Genomic DNA, 20399 nt, shown 5'->3' with positions numbered 1-20399 from the left:
TGGCTTATATTTTGTCTATGTCTTATATTTTATTTTATTATTCCATCACTTACTTTTATTGATTTTTAATAGTTTTATTTGAGCACTGCAGACTGTATGCAGGAAGTCCACAGTGTTCACACTAGATGGCGCAATGGGATAAATCCCAGCAGTGACTGTCGAACAGTTTGAGCTCTTCAAACCAGATGTCAAGCCACAGTGATTAGATAGGCTATTTTTGCTTTTATCAGTCTGAAAAGTAACATACTTCTTCCAACGACACTATCATATAGCTTTGCACGCACCTTTTCGACTCCTTATAAAGAACAAAATGATCATTACTTCAATGTCATGGTCTTTAAGGAGCTTCTAAATAATAAGCTCATTGCTTTTCTTTTTCATACTTCCCATGCGTCGTTCGCAGTTGATTCCAGTTTGTCTTGATGCGGCTCGGGGCAAAGAAAGCGTCCAAATTGTCAGACCAATCATAACGGAGTGGGAGTATTTGCGCGAGAAATGATGCGCTCGCCTCGCGCGCGCTGTCCCTCCCAGAAGCATCAAAGCAGCAGCGATCAGCGCACGAGCACAGCTCAGGCACCTGCAGGTATGAATGCATGGAATGTGTTATAAATTTTTATTAGTTTATGTTAGTAGAGTGAGTTGAGTTGTTTTGTGATGTTGTGTTTTAATGTTTTTGTTTAATTGTTGCAATGCTATTTGGGTGCAACTTAGGTCTGCTGAAATGTTTCGTGGTGATGCTGATGCTGAATGCATTTAATCAATAACAATTATTAGACATGGAAAGATGTTTATTTTTTTCTGCCAGTTAAATGTTTAAAAGTTTTATTTTATTTGTTTAGTTATTTATTTGCAAAGCTATTTTTTTCATTCCTGACCACAATTTCTAATATGATGGCATTTATGATTTGCATTTTATGCAAAACTGTTGACCGTTTGCTCTATTCGTTCGTATTTATTAATTATAACAGCAATAATTAAAATGATATCTGATGGAGTTGAATGTTTTGCCCATACTTTACACTGTAAAGGTACGGTACTTAAAGGGCCAGTATGCAGAAAATTGAAAAGCTGTCATCATTTATTCACCTAAATGTTATTTCAAACCTGTATGACTTTTTGTCTTCTTCTGTGGAGCACAAAAAGAGACCCTTTCAGTCACATTCACGGTATACAAAAAAATAAAACTGCACTGAATGTGACATCTGAGTCTGAGTCTGAGACTGACAGTCTCCAGGCATATCCATTTGTGGTCTATGCAAGATATAAATGAATTTGGAGTGACATCAGGGTCAGTAAATGAACTGTCCCTTTAAGATTTTTATTCAACTTTAAATATTGAGTGGGTGGATAATTAATTTATTTTTTATTGGTTTTTTTTGTTTATTTATTTTTTTTTGGTGTTGTTTATTGGAGGCATTTTTTGAGCACATTGGCTCACTTGTTGTATAAAGATATTCCAAACCAAAGTGTTAGACAGGCTAATTATGCATGCATATTTATGCATAAACACATGCATGTTTTAAAAGTCGATTGTCAGATCAGATGTGTTTAGCGAATACACAAATGCACTGATCACTCTCCATTTTTCACACTTAGAGGCTCCCTGCTGTGCAGTGCATATGTGTGTTCTGATAAATAATGTGCCCAATCTTTGCTGATGAAGGCATATTCCTCTTCTGTTCCTTCTCACACAGGGTTCTAATGGTCTGTGACCTCTGTAATTGAGGAGCTAGCAACTATGTGATTGCCTCATATTCCATCATCTCATTCTTGCGGCGTCCTTCCTCGTTTGCCACCTAAAACTTCCAAGCAAATCCAATGGTCTCCTTGTCGTTGGATTCCGTTATCCGGTACGCTCCAGTGAGGGGCACTGATGACCCCTTTCGGTTATTGTGCTCCGTCCCTGCTGGCTTCCCACCTTTGTAACTGCGTCCCCACTGCTGCTTGTGTGTCTGGATCCACCTTATGCCGCAATGGTGAGTGCCTTTGAATGGTATGGCTGTCTTCTTCTGCTGACGGGGGTGGCCGGATCCGTCAGCCAGCGTACGGATCCACTGGTGCCCCCTGCTCCCGAATATGCCCACTCTATACGACTGGATGGTGATATCATCCTGGGAGGTCTCTTCCCGGTGCATGCTAGGGGTGAACGTGGCGCCCCTTGCGGGGAACTGAAGAAGGAGAAGGGTATTCATCGGCTGGAGGCCATGCTCTTCGCCATCGACCTCATCAACAAAGACCCTGACCTGCTGCCCAACGTGACCCTGGGGGCACGTATTTTGGACACTTGCTCGCGCGACACCTACGCCCTGGAACAGTCGCTTACTTTCGTGCAGGCGCTCATCGAGCGTGATTCTACTGATGTGCGATGCACTAGTGGCGAGCAGCCCATCTTTGCCAAACCGGACAAGATTATTGGTGTGATAGGCGCAGCTGCAAGCTCCGTCTCCATCATGGTGGCCAACATCCTACGCCTATTTAAGGTAATTCTTGGCTATGTTACACTATTAGTTGGGAGCTTTGCTGCAGGATCAACAAAACCAAATGTAATCCATAATTATTGTAGTAATATGAACTTTGCATGTCTTTAGTCATGGTTTTTAAGGTTGAGGGCATGTCATGCAACCTGCCATGTTGGCATCTGGCATCATGTAGCTTAGCCTTGAAGTTTGATTGGATGCACAGTCTATGCCTGTTTAAGGTCTTTTCTGTCTTAGCTACACTATAGGTCAGTGGCTTTGCTTCAGGACCCACAGAACCTGATGTAATCCATATTTAATGTAGTCTAGGCCAGAAGTTCCCAACCACATTCCTAGATCCCCCGCCTCAACATTGCACATTTTGCATGTCTCTTTAATCAAACACATCTGATTCATGCGATCAGCCTATTAGTGGAGACTCCACGACCTGACATGGGTGTTATACAAAGGAGACATTTAAAATGTGAAGGAACCACTGGTGCAGCTTTGCATAGTTTTGGTCATGGTTTTTAAGGTTGAAGGCATCATGCAAACTGTTGTGTTGGCCTCTGCTTGATTTGGCTTAAAGATGTAGTCTTAAACAAGTGAGAGATGAATTAGCACCAAAATAAAGTCAAGTTTGATTGGATGCGCAACCCACACCTGTTTAAGGTAATTTCGGTCTTTGCTACATTTTAGATTGGTAGTTTGCTTCAGGACCCACAGAACGACATATAGTATATTTAACCCAGCCTGTGTTGTTTTCTTGTTTAACTTTGTGTAGTTTTGGACATGGTTTTCCCCGATGAGGGCCTTTCATTCAACCTGTCCATGATGGCCTCTGCTTAATTGTTGTAGTTTTAAAAATTTGCACCAAAATACCATTTGATTGGATGCGCAACCTTTGATGTCCACATTAAAAGACATGTGAAATATTTAGGGATGCACAATATATAGGTGCACTGTAAAGATTTTTTTAGTAAATAGTAAATAAACAGTCGAATCTAAAAATGTCATGTTTAATTCAGTGTTATATTTCATGTTATATTCAATTAATTTGTTTTGTGAAACTTACTAGCAATTTCTGAGAGAAAAGTAATACCAATTTTTTAAAGGTTGACTGATATATTGGTTTTACTGATTAATCAGGTGAAAAAAGTCCACATATTGCAAACTGTCACATGCTTTTTCATTTTTTATTATTGTTTTTATAAACCATCGGCTGGTTAATTAGTTATTAGCTTGTTTTTCTGCTTTAGTTATTGATATTGGCCAAATACGCTATTAGTCGACTTTTAATCAGTACTGATTTTATTTTCAGAATTGGCTGATATTGAATATTTATATAACATTAATACATGTAACACTCATTTAAAGTTTATCTTTAAAGACACTAATAATTTGATCTAATTTAATCATTAGCAAATGTCAAAATATATTATTTATACTGTACATGATGCCTAAATTCAATTGTAGCATATTCAGTGTTTTATTTTTTTATGTATTTAAGACAAAATATTATAGAATTTTAATCCGCTATTTATTGGCAACTGAAAATAAAATCAGCTGCAATAACATATTGGTGCATTCCTTGAAGCTTCACTTTTTTTAATGGTTCATAAGTGTATTTACTTTGCTTATTTTAACTGTGCATGATTATATGGGTAGTTACATTTGCATTTATCATCGTTTATGCCCTGTTGTCCGTGACCCACTGCTATAAACATGAAATAAGGAATGGTCATTTCTGTAATCTCTTGGAGTGATTCAAATGCACTTTCAGGAGGAATTCACTTGCGCACACTTTTTGGCAGCACTGTGGATATAGTAGCCTGTAATTGAATCTGTTTTGAGGACTAATCAATAATCACTTGAGTCTCTTGAGCACTAAACAGGAACCGCTAATGATTATAAACGAATAGAACTTTGTCAGATTTTCAGAAGCATCTTCAGTAGTGTTGATTGTCCTGAACTGATTAGTTTTCTGCTATCTGGTCTTTATGCTGTGCAAAGATTTTCTACGTTTGAGTCTCAAAAATACTGCCACTGGGATATCTTATGTTTCATGTCTCATTATTAATTGAGTGTCTGTTACAGATACTAAATATAGCTAGCTTGTAATTGGATCAAATAATGGGTGTCGTGTTTATCTGAAGAAAGCATTCACCTTTTCAACTGCAAAAGAGATCAGACACAGCATCATTCATCTGCAGCAGAGATTATGAAATTAGAACCACAGAAATTGAGGATGGAGAGAAATATTGTTTAAACATATTTATATTGTAGTGTAATCATCAGTGTTGAAGCTTGGCTTGGACTTCAGAAGAAGTGAGATGTCTGGCTTCAGCAGTTTATCCGTATTGAGCTTGTTGACTGGCTACTGCATTGTTCTTCACCTTGTGCATCAGTCATTTAAATCAGATATCGATTGTGGACTTTTTTTTTTTTCAATTGTTTTTTTGTACAGTCACAAGTGTTCACAGATCAATTTAAGCTGAGGCAGTAGATGCTTGATTCCTTTTGCTGTTTTTTTTTTTTTTAATTTTAGAGCGTCCCTGACAACATAGAAAATATATGATTGGATTACTTACCCTGAAATTCCGTCGTAGCATCTTTTCTCTTTCCTCTGCTCCTTCCTCTCATTGATCTGTAGAGACTGGACATTTGAAAGTGATATGTGTCTGGAAGTCTCAAAACAGGATGCGATTGGGGAAGTCACTGGGTTTGTTTCTGCCCTGGATTTAATGTAGCTCAAGGCTAGCACTTAGCTTAGTAAGAGAAAGTAAAGTAGATGTATCATGTAGATTACTCATTGACTTTTTACAGAAATTCTGTCAGGTTGTAGTGAGATGAAATTCATTTACCCAACCCAGTTATCTTTTGTTCCTGCTAGTGTAGTTAACATATACAAAATGCTAATGGTTTTTACTAGAATTGTGAAGTGTCACTAAATGCTATTGCTAATGTTTTCTAATGTCACCTTATGTTGAAATGCTAACATCCTCTGGTAAGCGTGACTTCTGATTGCTAGCTTCTTTCACCCTTATGAAAATTAACAATGGTTTTACTACAAATAAAACCAAAATAGGTTACTATAGTTAAATGTTGGTAACCATGGTATTTGTAGTAAAACTGTGGTTATACAAATTGTAGTCAGTATGGCCAAAACAAAACAGGGATACAACACTTTTACTATAATAAAACCATGGTTAATTTTCGTAAGGGGAATTCTGAAGATACAGTCACATTTTGATGAGTAAAACATAGTATGGTTAAAACAAAACAGGGATACAACTGGTCAACTGAAGAGAAAGTTACTTATTGTAAGTGATTTATGTGTGTAACGCAAAGCTCTGTCATGAAACTCTAGATGGTGCAGGCCGATATCTAACTCATTCTGATATAATAACATCATTACTCACATGGCGCAGCTGATTCGTTCCTTTTTCCATCAGCAGCCAATGAGCTTGCAGCTCAACATTCAAATATATTCGGCTAGCAGCTGCAACGCGCTTCAGAAACCCTCCACCTCCCCCAGCTCCACCTGTATAGATCTGCTACAGTATTTCTTGAATTCTCACAGCAGCAGCACATTATCATTGTCATGTATATTACCATGCTAAACTTTCCAAGAGTTGTAATGACAGAACTGTGGTTTATACATTACTACACTATTGAAAACAGACGATGGACCTGTTTTACGATGGATTATGACCATAATATTGCAGACTTTTGCTAATGTGGTCGTGCATCTCTAAATCGCAGCTGTTTGGTGCAAGAAACTGTCTAACATTTTAAATGGATGTAAAACCACAAAATTATATATGGACTTATGCAGTGTTTCATATCACAAAGTCATCACACATTATAACAAATAGTTGATGTTAAGATGAATTCTGTATCCCCTACACTTAAACAATTGTCCAAACAGCAATAGAGCTCATTGATGAAGCACTTTATCCCAGTCAGGTAAATGGAAAGTTAAGAATAATTTAGACAGTCACACTGACTGCATGTATATTTTAGCAGCTCATCCAGACAGAAGTGTGAAATATATTCATGCATATTTCATGAAGGGGAAGAATAAAGGAGACATCACAATCCAGTTCAGATGATGACTTTATTGGTCACCAGTTGCAGACTGCGTCGGGGCAGAGGTAATGCCTGCCTCATTCATCTAGCTTGTAATGCAAAAGATGGAAGAGTTGAAACACTCTGGCCGCTATGCACTGGAGATCAGAGTAGAACAGACAGAGGTGATGTTGGGGGGGTGTTTAATAGAAAAAGAACAAATTGCTTTAATGGAAGACATTTGATGCTTTTATTGGATTTTGAGATGTGGGATGCTGTTTGGATTCACTTGTTTGCTTTCTTTGTTTATCAGTTCTGTGATTTAATCACTCAGAAACTGCCCACTTTTATAGTGTCTTGTTTTTTTTTTTTTTTTTTTTTTTTTTTTTTTTTTTTTTTTTTTGCAATTGCATAGTTAAAATCTAATTTTGTTAGTTTTAATGTTTTATTATTTTTCATGTCATTAGATTTTTGTTTGTTTGTTTGTTTGTTTCATTTTGATTTCAAGAATGAATGGCTTTACTAATAAAGTACCCTGAAGAATTGCTTTAATGCAATAAAATAATAAATAAGACTATTTTCTCACAGATTAAATTAACTGAAGTGCAATTTCAGTTAGAAAGACATTTGTCTCAGGAAAAATTAATATCATCTAGTTTAAAAAAAAGGTGATCGGTTCGTAGAATGAACCATGAATGAAGTGTAAATGTGTATTTTTCAATTTAGGAAATAATTATTTTACTAATAAGGCACCCTGAAGGAATTGCACACTTGTATGATCTGAATAATTAAATATATAATGCAATAAAATAATTGCTTTATCACTGAATAAGTTAGCTGAAAGTACATTTTTAGACAGTAAATAGGCTACCTTTAAGAACTGTCTCATACATGTTATTTTAAAATCAAAGTGATCGGTTTGTAGGATGAATGACGTATGAATGCAGATGTGCGTGTGTGCAAATGTGTTTTTCAATTTAAGAAAGAATGGTTTTACTAAAAAAGTAACCTGAAGAATTGCTTCATACTTGAAGGATCTAAATGAATAATGCAATAAAATAATTGCTTGTTCATAAAATAAATTAGCTGAAAATGCAATTTCAGTTAGTAAATTAGCTGAAAATGCAAAAACCTTAAAATAAATTAGCTGAAAATGCAATTTCAGTTAGTAAAGACATGTTGATTTAAAAACAAAGCGATCAGTTTGTAGTATGAACCATGAATGAAGTATGAATGTGGATGTGCATGTGTTATGATTGCCACCTCCAGGTCCATATTATGGCATTAGATTAGGTGAAGCGTCGCATTGCAGTCTTAATCAATACACAGCCTTAGCACAGTCAGAGAAACGGGGGAGGGAAGATATTCGTTCTTTCCTGTGGAAGATGTTGTTTCTTTCCTGTAGCCGAGGCTGTGAAAAAAACATCTGTGTTTTCATGCCAGCCTCCTACACCAACTCTCTTTTACTGAGATGAAATGTGGTCATTTATTGACTCAGTGAAGAGATATGAGTGGGGTCAGTCCACCTGAGGGCATATGTTTTAGCACAAAACAGGAAATGAGGTCATAGAGCGTGAAGCTTAAAGAGAGGGCTGCATGTTTCTTGAATATGCAGTATTAGGATGGTGGAAATTGTCATACTGTATGCGAGCAACGGCGGCAGCAGCAGATGAGATTTATTTTATAAGATACGGTAGGGGTCAAGGTTGGTTTTCCATGGATGACCAATTAAAACGTAGCCATGCATTAGGATTTTTTTTGCAATCAACACATAAATAAGAAACATTCTATTAAATAGACGTTTTAACAAGTATGCCGATGTTGTAAAATGTTTGGGATTGTATATGTTTTTCTGCTGCCACCATCAAAGTTACATAATTGGTACAATTAGTAACTAAAAATCTTGTTTGGAAACAGGCGCAAAACCTATTGTTTTAAAATACTCAGAAAACACTAAGTAACATCTACAGCGCAAAGCATTGAACGAAATTACTCAGAATTTACAGTAACATCGCAACTGAATCTAAAGCAAAACGTACGAAAATACTCAAAATTCACTGTAACATCGCAAATTAATCTAAAGCAAAACGTATGAAAATACTCAGAATTCAGTAATATCGCAACTGAATCTAAAGCAAAAAGTATGAAAATATTCAGAATTCACTGTAACATCGCAACTGAATCTAAAGCAAAACGTACGAAAATACTCAGAATTCACAGTAACATCGCAACTGAATCTAAAGCAAAACGTACAAAAATACTCAGAATTCACAGTAACATCGCATCTGAATTTAAAGCAAAACGTATGAAAATACTCAGAATTCACAGTAACATCGCAACTGAATCTAAAGCAAAACGTACAAAAATACTCAGAATTCACAGTAACATCGCATCTGAATTTAAAGCAAAACGTATGAAAATACTCAGAATTCACAGTAACATCGCAACTGAATTTAAAGCAAAACGTACGAAAATACTCAGAATTCACTGTAACATCACAGCTGAATCTAAAGCAAAATGTATGAAAATATTCAGAATACACAGTAACATCGCAACTGAATTTAAAGCAAAACGTACGAAAATACTCAGAATTCACTGTAACATCACAGCTGAATCTAAAGCAAAATGTACGAAAATATTCAGAATTCACTGTAACATCGCAAGTGAATCTAAAGCAAAACGTACGAAAATACTCAGAATTCACAGTAACATCGCAACTGAATCTAAAGCAAAACGTACGAAAATACTCAGAATTCACAGTAACATCGCAACTGAACCAATAGCGTGAAACATTGTAAAAAAAATATATATAATTCACTGTAACATCGCAATTAAATATATTGTGCAAAACATGTTGAACTGTAATATTCAATTCACTGTAAAGTTGTAACTGAATCTTCAGCGCAAAACATTGCATGAAAATACTCAGAATTTACTGTAACATTGCAACTGAATCTACAACACAAAACTTATGAAATACTCCAAATTCACTATTACATTTCAACTGAATCTACATTGTATGAAAATATTGAGAATTCACTGTTGCACTGCAACAGAATGTACAGTGCAAAACATACTTTACTAAAATACTCAGAATTCACTGTAACATAACAGATAAATCAGTGCAAAAGATAGTGTTCTTTGTAGTCTGATTCCCAAAAGAATGATTTGTACAAGTCGGATCTTTTTAGTGCATCAAAAACATATAGTGCTATCAGTGCTGTTTGATTAGTAAACAAAAATGTATGAACCTGTTCTTTTTTTTTAATAAATCAAAAACATATAGAATAACCAATGTAATCCAATTCATCGACAAATGACTCTAAAATCTATTTATTTTTAGCAAATCACAAAAGTACAGCACAGTATTGTATTTCGATTTATTAAACAAATTACTTTTGAGATGTTGCTTTTTATCGAATCGAAAATATTCAGGGTGACCAATGTATTCCAGTTCCTGAACAAATGGTTATTATGAGCTGTTGAATCCAAAACATACAGCGCAACCAATGTGGTATGTTTTCTTAATTCACCACGCTTATGAGCTGGTTCTTAAAACTCAATAACTGAGTTATTCTGTTACTGAATTGTATTTTTGCCAATGTTGTGTGCTGTCTCTTAAAACTTTTCTTATGAGTTGTTTTTTCTGATTTTTTTTTTTGTTGCCTCTAAAAATTTTATTATCATAATAATTTTTTATCCTTTTTTATGGTGTTGCATCACATTTTTATAAATATTTCTTTTTGTAATGTAATTGAATAATATTTTTATGTGTTTTTTTTAAGTTTTTGACTCTACTAAAGCATAAAAATGCCATAATATGTTTGCAGATTGCATCACATTTTTATAAATATTTCTTCCAAGAACCATGCTAAGTTAACATACTTGTTTATCTGAAAAACAATGCTACAGTCAGTTATTCTCATACCTGTGAAAATTTTTTTCTGTTGCATTGCATCTTGTTTATTCTGTACACCTACATTCATTCCGGGCTGGAATGTTGGCCTTTGTTTTAGTTTGTGAAACCTGCCCACTGCCAGTTTACCCAACTGTCTTTTGGCACCCCGGGTTGCCAGTTGGAGGAAAACACAGCATATTTAATTTCATTCATCGTCAAGTGCACTCGTTCCTGCGTGTGTGTCAAATCTGAGGAAGAGGGGTCAGGTGAAAAAACCCTCTCCAATATTTTGAATTTGGACTGCAATACCTAGTTCAACCACTCGCTGTCAATCTTACATACAGCACCTTTAATAAAACTGATAAGAAACCTCATTTAGATTTTTAAATTTAACTGAAATACTTGCTTTTAATGTTGAATTGGGATAATTTAATTGTATACATAAACAGCCATGGATACAGCATACCATAATTCTTTGCATGATACCTGGAATAATTAAATTGTCTCAAAGTACTACATAAATTTGCATGGTTTTTTTGATGTTTTCTGTTTTAGGGTCTATGCAGTTCTATCTTCAGCTTGTAGATTTGCTAAACTGCAGACTATGGGTGTTTTAGGCCTCTGCTTCGCTCTGCTCCCAGCACCAAACTGCACTTATGTAAGATTCTGCAGTGTACTGGAAACATCCACATCATCAAATTGCTGATAACACCACAGTAATTGGGCTAATCAACAGCAGTTAGGAACCTCCGCAGAGAAATAAGCTAGAAAAAAAGCCACGTTGAAAGTAATATCTTAGCAAATTTGGGGTTTGCAAACTGTTGCGAACATCTAGGAAATTATCCCATAGAGTTTTCACACTGGTTGCATCAAGTTCCCATGAATTTAAGGGTAGGACAGAAAGAACGCTGAGGGGCGAATTCACTAAACGCTGCTTTATTTCAGCTCAGCAACTTCCATCTTATTAGGCTCATAATAGATTGGGCTGTATTCAAAACTCATTGCTATTTGGTGCAATTAACGTCATAGTGATACTGTGTGCAGAGACCAGGTGGTAAGCACAATTTGATTTAGATGATCACAGCGTTAGTTATTCATCAGATGATGGAGACAAGCATTATAAACTGCTATAGATCTAGGCTTGCAAAGATGATCTTATTTCGGCATTATAAAGAGCCTGGATTGATACTGTACAGTAGTAAAGTATGCCAGATTTCATAGTCTGCTGCATCCTTCAAAACCGAGAGAACAAACCTGAGAGATATCAAATGCAAATGAACAGCTAATTATGGAAGCCTTTTTCCATGATGGGAAAAAAGGTAATTGCAACTTTATCGCAAAATTCAGACTTTCTCACAATTCTGGAAAATCTCGCAAATTTGTGAGATATTAATGCAACCAAGTTTACAACTTGCAATTCTTATTTTATATCTCACAATTGTGAGTTTTCATTTTCCTTTTTTTTCACCACAGAATAATTGTGTTTCTTGCATTTTTTTCCAATTCTGATTTCACAAATAAAGTTAGAATTGTGGGGTTTTTTAAGTCTCACTTAGCCTTTTTAAATTAATGTATTTTTTAATTCTGTTGCAGAAACAGGGTTCCATAGTAGTCAATACAACTCTTATTTTTTCACTTTTTATTTTCTAATGTATTTCTAGAGTTAGAACCAACATCAGTGTAATAACAAAAATGGATGAATTAGTACATTGTTTATTTAACCTGTAAATTACTTGCTTCTAGTTCTTTCTGCATATTAAAATAGGAGGTGTTTTAATATAAAAAAAATGCATACCTTTTCACACCTTTCAGTGAAACTTCTGTGTATTTTCGGTATATGTGCCTGTAGCTTCATGAATGATACACAAGTAAATTAGCTGCCTGTGAATTAGTGCCACATAATGTAATGCTGCAAACTGAGGAACATTAAATATTTAGGAAACAGCAATAAGAGTGTCAATAAAAAAGCAAAGGCTTCTACTAATTGGTCTTTTTTTAGATTGTTTACCTGCATATTATCGAGCATAGTATGCACTAAATATCAAGTATGAATATGTTGATTTGTTCAAAGTATATCTAGCTTTTGTTGTCATATCCGTACTAAATCATTCAATGAATCATTTGTAGGAAGTGACTTATAAGTCTCACAGCTCAACCAAACCAATGTTGTTCCTTCCGGCAGACCTTGTTATTTGAGGTCAGTATTGAAAAGACTTCAACATGATGTCTAAACAACTAAACCGTTCATTAGAGAGCACATTATCTAAGAATGAATCACACTGTGAATAATGCCTTATTGTCCCAAAGTGATCCCCAAAAATATTTTTGCCTCAGTGATTTTAACAAGAACCATTTCAATGTTTAGTTTATGCATACAGGCTTATGTGATCTAATATACTCCGTAGTTCTAAATATTATGTGAAGTACCCTGATGTATCCACTGCTTTACAGTTAAAGGTGGTTATTTATAGATAATTAATAAATACAGTCATAATTAATTCAACATTAATATAGGATCTTATGCAATACATATCAATGTGTATATACATTTTTATATATATATATATATATATATATAGTTGTATTTTTATTTAAACATTATTATAAGCAACCAGTCAGTTAGAAGTCAAAGACTTAATACATCACCTTGTTGATTGATTCAATGATTTCTGGTTCATTTCAATCAGATATAATTCAAAAATGAGTCAATTATTAAATCAACTTTCAACGATTCACTGACTGAGTGAATCTGATTCAAGTTGCTAACTGACGGCCGAGTTTGAGGCTGTTTTGTGAATCTTTTAGACTTACTCATTAAAAAGAATCAGTTCATTTGAGTAATTTTTTTTAATTTTTTTTTATCATGCTTGCAACCATTTTGTTCAAAGTCTGGAGCACTGCAGGAGAGTGTTTAGGGAAACCTGTTTTAATACAGCCATTATTTTTTGCAATATTGGCTGTTCAGGAGATGCTGCTTCTTTATTACTGCTGTCTATTATTTTACAAGTACACTTGTGATTTAGTACTGATTATGGGTCATTTAGTCTTTTAAGAGGGATTGGTCATTTTGGTGGTACCATAGTTTTTAGAATAGAAACCAGCAGCAGATACGAATGAAATGAAAAGCAGATCCAGCATTGGGATTTTGTCTGCTGGGAAATTCTGCTCTAAAGATCTGATGGATTTTAAATGGATCCATTCATGCTGCATTTCAGCTTTCATTTGGGCCATTGACAGGATTGGTATGAACTGGTATGTTTAAACAGCCACGTTTAGTCATAAATTCATCACTTACGGTTATTATGCCTTTTTTTTGAATGCTGCAGTTAAAAGAATAGTTCACTCAAACAAATGAAAATGTGTTGAAATTATACTAACCCACAGGCCATCAGAGATGTAAATGAGTTTGTTTCTTTATGTAAACAGATTTGGAGAAATTTGTCATTACATCACTTGCTCACCAATGGATCCTCTGCAGTGAATGGGTGCCGTCAGAATGAAAGCCCAAACTGCTGATAAAAGTATCACAATAATCCACAAGTAATCCACACCACTCCAGCCCATCAATTAACATCTTGTGACATGAAAAACAGTGTGTTTGTAATAAAAAACGAGTCTTCTATCCATAATATTGCTTTCTCCAGTGGAAAGCTTGTCTTGTCTGAATCAGGAGAGAAATATGCACAGATCAAGCACTGTTTATAAGCAAAAACAGTTCAAAACAGTTCTAAACAATTATGTGGGTGGATTTTAAAGCAAGAGGACATCAGAGGATGGAGCATTATTAGTGGATTATGGACTTGTTTTTTGGCCAGAAGCAACAGTTTAAAGTTCAGACACCCTAATGATTTAGTTTCTTACACAAATGCAGCTTTTCATTTCACAAGATGTTAACTGATGGACTGGAATGGTGTGGATTACTTATAGATTATTGTGATGTTTTTATCAGCTGTTTGGTCTATTGTTCTGACGGCACCCATTCACTGCAGAGGATCCACTGTTGGGCAAGTGATGTAATGACAATTTTCTCAAAAATCTGCTTTGATTAAGAAACAAACTCATCTACATTTTGGATGGCATGAGAGTGAGTAAACTTTCAGCAAATATTTATTTTTTGGCTGAACTACTCATTTAATGTGTATCTCTTATTTATTATCTTAAGTAATCTTAAATGCCTTTTAAAAGTGTTATGCTATCATATTAATCTGATAATGCTGTTAAGTTATTATTTTAAGTAATCTTAAATGCCTTTTAATAGGTGTATAATGTGTAGTGCTAACTGTATGTATGTACATATTGCGTAAAATGTGTATGCTAACTGTAAGTATGTCCAATATTACTGACTATAATGTGCATATTGCATATTTTCAACTGTTGAAGTCTGTATGGTTATATGTTAACTGTGTTTCTGCAATTTTCTGTGCACGCTCCCAAGAATTTCACTCACACACAAGGCACATGTGCTGTGGTGATGTGACAATAAAGTGACTTGACTTGACTTACTTGACTTGACTTGACTATTAATCTGATAATGCTGTTGTCTCAAACTCCTTCAGTGTAATGTCTGGATTAGAATGCCAAATTAATTACAATCCCCCAGCGATCTCTCTTTATTTGTCCCCCGAGGCCCCATTAATGAGAGCTCTGGCCTCTTATCGGTCAAGCACAACCAAACATATGACAGCAGTTGAATAAAACTCACCCTCAGTGATGGGGGCATGTGAATCATCACCCCTGACCCATCCTCCACAAACACTCACATGCTCCAATCGATCACTCCACTCGCAAAAGCCCGCGGTTGAGCATCCATATGTATGAAAAGGATCCCACAAGTGTATGCAGTCGATTGAGCTCCCACATTCTTGCAAGTACTTCTGTTTTCAGATAAGGCACTGCAGCCAGGTCCAATATTCCTACTTTTTTTGCTAAGATTGTCAGTAGAGGTGCTGGTCAGTTCAGAAATACAATAAAGATGTATAGGTAAGGTTATGCCTTAGGTTAGCTTCTCTGTTGAATCATTTAGTTTTTGCATGGACCGCAATAACTGATTGTTTATTTTTCAGTTTATTATTTGAGTTTCTTAAAGGGATACTCCACCCCAAAATGAAAATTTTGTCATTAATCACTTACCCCCATGTCGTTCCAAACCCGTAAAAGCTCTGTTTATCTTCGGAACACAATTTAAGATATTTTGGATGAAAACCGGGAGGCCTGTGACTGTCTCATGTCTCATAAATAACAGTGTCAAGGTCCATAAAAGGTATGAAAGTTGTCGTCAGAATACTCCATCTGCCATCAGACGTGCAATCTGGGTTATATGAATTGACGGGGACACTTTTTGTAAGCGAAGAAAACAAAATAACGACTTTATTAAACAATTCCTTTGTCAACAGTCTCCTCTGTGTCTCTCCATATCACCGTATGCTGCATATGCTCTTCTGTATCATTCGCGCCACAAGGATGCATCCTTGTGGCGCGGATGATCCCACAAAATTTTCATTTTGGGGTGGAGTATCCCTTTAACTTTGCATCTGGGAAGAAATGTCAGAAACCAATGACTAAAATACCTGTTGGTTAACAGAATCTTACACACCATTAGATGTGATATTTCAGCATCAATAAAAATATCTAACTATTATAATCATAAAACGGCAAAACAAATTTGAATAAAAAGTTTCAAGATGTGCATTCCTATAAATTTATATTCCAATAATTAAATGATATTTAAATAATAAATAATAATTCAAATTATAATAATAATTATACTAAATCAGGAGAAAATTGTGTGTGCACATATATGTATATGTGTGTGTGTATATAAAACTGTGTATCATGTATATATTATTATATTATATATATTATGTGTATCATATGATAAAAGCTATTGTAGATCAAATTACTGAATCACATATACATTTTATCATAAAAAATATATTTAAACAATATTTAAATAATAATAATAATAATAATAATAATAATAATAATAATAATAATAATAATATTTTTCTAAAAAAAAAACAAAAAAAAAAAAACAAGGTGTTTCTGGTTATTTTTATCTTAACTTGCAGGAAAGAAAAAATCAAAATCAGATGTTTTTAATATCTCACTTGTTTATCCTAGACAGTAATTTAATTAGTTGGAGAGCAAATGTAGACTTTTGCCTAAATCACCTGCTCCTTTTAAAAGAAAAACACCATTGCTCATTTTTGTTTCATCAAAAGTTAAAGGTTTTTAACTTATTTCAAAATCATTTTTATTAGATTCTTTCAAGACCAAATTTTCCTGGGCTTTGCTTTCCACATTAATCTTGTTTATGCTTATTCATGTTCTCTTGAGATATGACACAGCAACCTTTGGGTGACAAAATAGGGCGCAATATTTTTTTTACCTATCTACTTCCATCAGAGACATAGATGACTTGATTTAAGAGATACTGAAATGTAGTTAAGTTACTCCCCTAACAATACAGCAGCACTACAGCGGATCCTCCATTCTGTGATATGCAGCAAGAGTCTCTCCTCTCCTGCCGTGTCTGGTTTGATTTGGAGAGATCTTACTGCCTCTCAGTGCGTAATACATCCTGATGGGAAGTGAATTATCTGAAGTGTTTGCTTATGGAGAATAGTGTGTGAACGAGGGATTAGCCGAGCACAAATGAGGTCTGAAACTCAATTTTAAAGAACATAGTCCGTTTTATGCTTCTCATCACTCCTAACGCTTTTTGTCCTTGCAGCTGAGGCGAACAGTGATCACGAAAGACATCCTCCTTTAAGAGGAAATGAACAGTCCTGCATACTTCATATTCAAGTCATATGCACAAGGAGGAACAAATATGATACCAGTGGAGGAGATATTTGTTGCATTAAACTATGTTAGAAAGCATGCTCACAGTCTGCTCATTCACCAAACAAACCTACGTAGACAGGCTTTTAAGGTTGTCCTGTATGCATTTTAATAAGTGTACACTGCATGTACTGTATCTTTTAGAAAAGACAACAACTTATGAATCATTTTAGAAGACTTTAAAAATATTTATGGGAAAAGTGAGTGGAAAAATACTTCTGGTACCAAATCGTTGCATTGGAATCAGTTGTGAGCATGTGGCTAACATGTGATGTGTACAGTTGCTGACTAGATAGTGTTCTAAATCAGTTATTTATTAGGTTCCATTGCAATGAGGATGCTGTCTCAGTAGTCAGTTATCTGTGTAGGCTGTAGACATCAATAGCCATATTTTTCAAAAGCCATTAGAGATGTTTTGCCACATGCTAAGAGTGTACTTAAGCACTGCAACTTCATTATCAATTGACATTTAATGCTTTTAACCATTTGTCATTGTCTTTTTAAAACCCAGAGTCAGAATTGTGTCTGCTTTAGCAAAATCGTGACACTATTAGGGACAGGTCAGTTGTTTATTTTTTATTTTTTTGCATTTATGCAAATGGAAGGTTGTCCTTGCAGTCGGCTTAGTGTCAGGTGAATAGATCTGCATAATAAGTGTAATGAGGTAATAGGTCAGCAGCTGTCTCAGGCCTGCAGAGCAACGAATGACTACACATCTTAATTTTGTGAGGCTCATTTGTTATCCAGGGATTCCTGCAAAATTAAGAAGTATATAATAATAATAATATTACTATTATAATAAAATATAATAATAATATATATTAATATAATATAATATAAACACTAAAATGCATTACGACATTTATTATGTGACATTATGACATGGATTATGACATTTATTTCAAATATAGGACAATAATAAAGCACAAGCACTTCCACAAAAAATCTACTTGGTTAAAAGTGTTTGACAAAATGATATAGGTTTTTGCATATGCCGCGTGTTGATATTCTGTTGTTAAATGCCATTGCATTCATTTCTAGGGTGTGGTTTATATCTCCAAAATGGCACAGTTACTGAATGTATCCCTGTCTGTCTTGTTTGTACTATGCAGAGTTGGTATGCTTGTGGCTGCTTGAGTGTTGTGTGTACTGTATGTGTGTGGTGAGGTCTCCTTTAGTTCTCGACATTGAATTCCAAGGTGTTTGATCCCGACTTGCCCCCAAGACATATCACACTCAGCATGCAGCCTGCCATGTCCACGACTTATCAGATCTAGAGATATCAGATCTATAGCTTTAGATTGTGTGTGTGTGCTTTATGCTGACCCTTTGAAAAATCCATGGGTCACTATTAGAAATTCATACATGCCAGTGAAAGTTGTGCTTTATCTTTTTCTCTTCTCTCTCACGCCTTCATTTCTTCTCTGAAATGAGTACTTATGATGAACTTATAAATGTAAAAATCACAGGGCACTGGTGTTCTGGATGTTTTGAGTATTGACCTTAAATTAAAAATGAGCTCATCCTGGTCTCTAAATATATAGCTTTTTAATGTAACTTTGTATTTTGGATCTTTTAATAGCAGAGATACAGTACAGCAAACCCAGCATGTTTACTCAGACTGTGTGTAAAAAGGAAAATTAAGTCTAAAATTATAGCTCTTTTGTGCAGGAGACCTTGTCTAACAAAACAGTGATAGCCATTGTTGACGCTAAAAGTGGCAGAACAATAGTAGCAAGGTGGAGTTTTTAAAATCATGCAGCTAGCAAAGCTAATGTATTTGTTAAATAGCTGTTTAACACTGTGTATAGCAACAGTTATGCTTTCTTGACAATATTTCAGCCCAAAAGACTTGTATTCTCTGTGAGCTGTTTAGAATTAGAATAAGTATTCAAGTATGAATTGCTATATAAATGATTCATTCATTTATTTATTGTTTTGAGTAAGTTCTTTGAAATGACACACTCATGTTAATACCTTTGGATATTTTTGTTTTTTAAAAAAGAGACATTTGAACAAATTATAGCATATTATGTTATTTTACATGAAAACATAAGCATGTAGCTTACATATAGCAAGTTGGCTTTTCCATGTAGCATATAGTATAGCTATCCTTTGGATGTTTAACACTTTTTTAGCAGGTTTTACAACACTTTAAAATTCTTTCAAAAAATAATTTCAAAAAATGGCTTCTTACAGTAGTAAAAGATTTTTAAAACTGGAATACCCCTAAATTGAAATGTTACTGAACATGACTTCAATGTAAACGTACATGTAGCAAGTCACAGTGCTTCACGTATTGTCTTTTAGTATGTTTATCTTTTTCTTTGTTTTTTTATTGGTAAGTTTGTTTGGATATTAGTTTCTTTATAGATAAGGATTTAGGTAAGTATATGAGTATTAGGTGTTTTTAAAGTGTCACTGGTTTCACCCAGTAGTAAAAGAGATTTTTAAAACTAGCATGGGAGACCTCTAAATTCAAATGTGACTGAACAGGACTTGTAGCTTAGCTAGCTTTTAACAAGTAGCAAAAAGACACAAAATTATATAATATATATAATGTCTGTGTGTGTGTAGTATAGTATTGTAAAAGAGTAAAAGGGATTTTTAAAACTAGCATGGAATACCTCTAAATTAATCTGTTACTGAACAGGAAATGTAAAGACATTTTAACAAATTACATAATGCTATTTTAATACATCGCACATGTAGTTTATATGCAGCAAGTCAGCTTTTTCCATGTAGCATGTGGTCACTTTCTCTTAAGCTTAACTTAGCATAGCTGATTGTTCTAAACAGTTGTTACACTTCTATCTAGTATCATGGGCTTCTCACATAGGAGACATCTAAACAGGGCTGCCTTAAATGAAAAAGCCCTTTTATGTCAACCTATCTCCTCAAGGCAACGCTTTTTTATTAAAGTAACCTATATCTCAAGGCAAGCTTTTTTAGACAAATTTTCCTCAGATTCATAAGCCTGAGAATTCAGAACGATCTGTCCCATTTCACAGTATAAGGTCTGCTTAAAGAGAAATGGCTTGTGATAGCAAGCAGGGTTGTTGGTTTTTTGTTGCGTTTTGGAGTGTTTTTAAATTTTTCTGTATTGAATTAATGAGGTAGGTCAATGGCAA

General features: G+C 34.8%; 1 protein-coding gene across 2 annotated transcripts in view; it reads left to right on the top strand.

Moving 5' to 3' along the window:
- Positions 1–388: 388 nt before the first annotated feature.
- The window catches only part of grm8b (glutamate receptor, metabotropic 8b), a 158914-nt gene continuing 138903 nt past the window's right edge, over positions 389–20399 (top strand). Inside the window, exons 1-2 of one of the 2 annotated variants that reach the window (XM_042752828.1) lie at positions 389–583; positions 1695–2480. In XM_042752828.1, coding sequence (XP_042608762.1) covers positions 1974–2480 — 507 coding nt within the window. In that variant the 5' untranslated portion in view covers positions 389–583; positions 1695–1973. Of the gene's footprint in view, positions 584–1694; positions 2481–2504; positions 3129–20399 lie in introns of those variants that run through there. The other variant, XM_042752830.1, reaches the window with a different exon arrangement.

This window comes from Cyprinus carpio, chromosome B25, assembly GCF_018340385.1.
Source record: "Cyprinus carpio isolate SPL01 chromosome B25, ASM1834038v1, whole genome shotgun sequence".
Taxonomy (NCBI): Eukaryota; Metazoa; Chordata; class Actinopteri; order Cypriniformes; family Cyprinidae; genus Cyprinus; species Cyprinus carpio.
The sequence above is the reverse complement of the archived record's forward strand: the minus strand, read 5'-3'. Positions and strand labels throughout refer to the sequence as shown.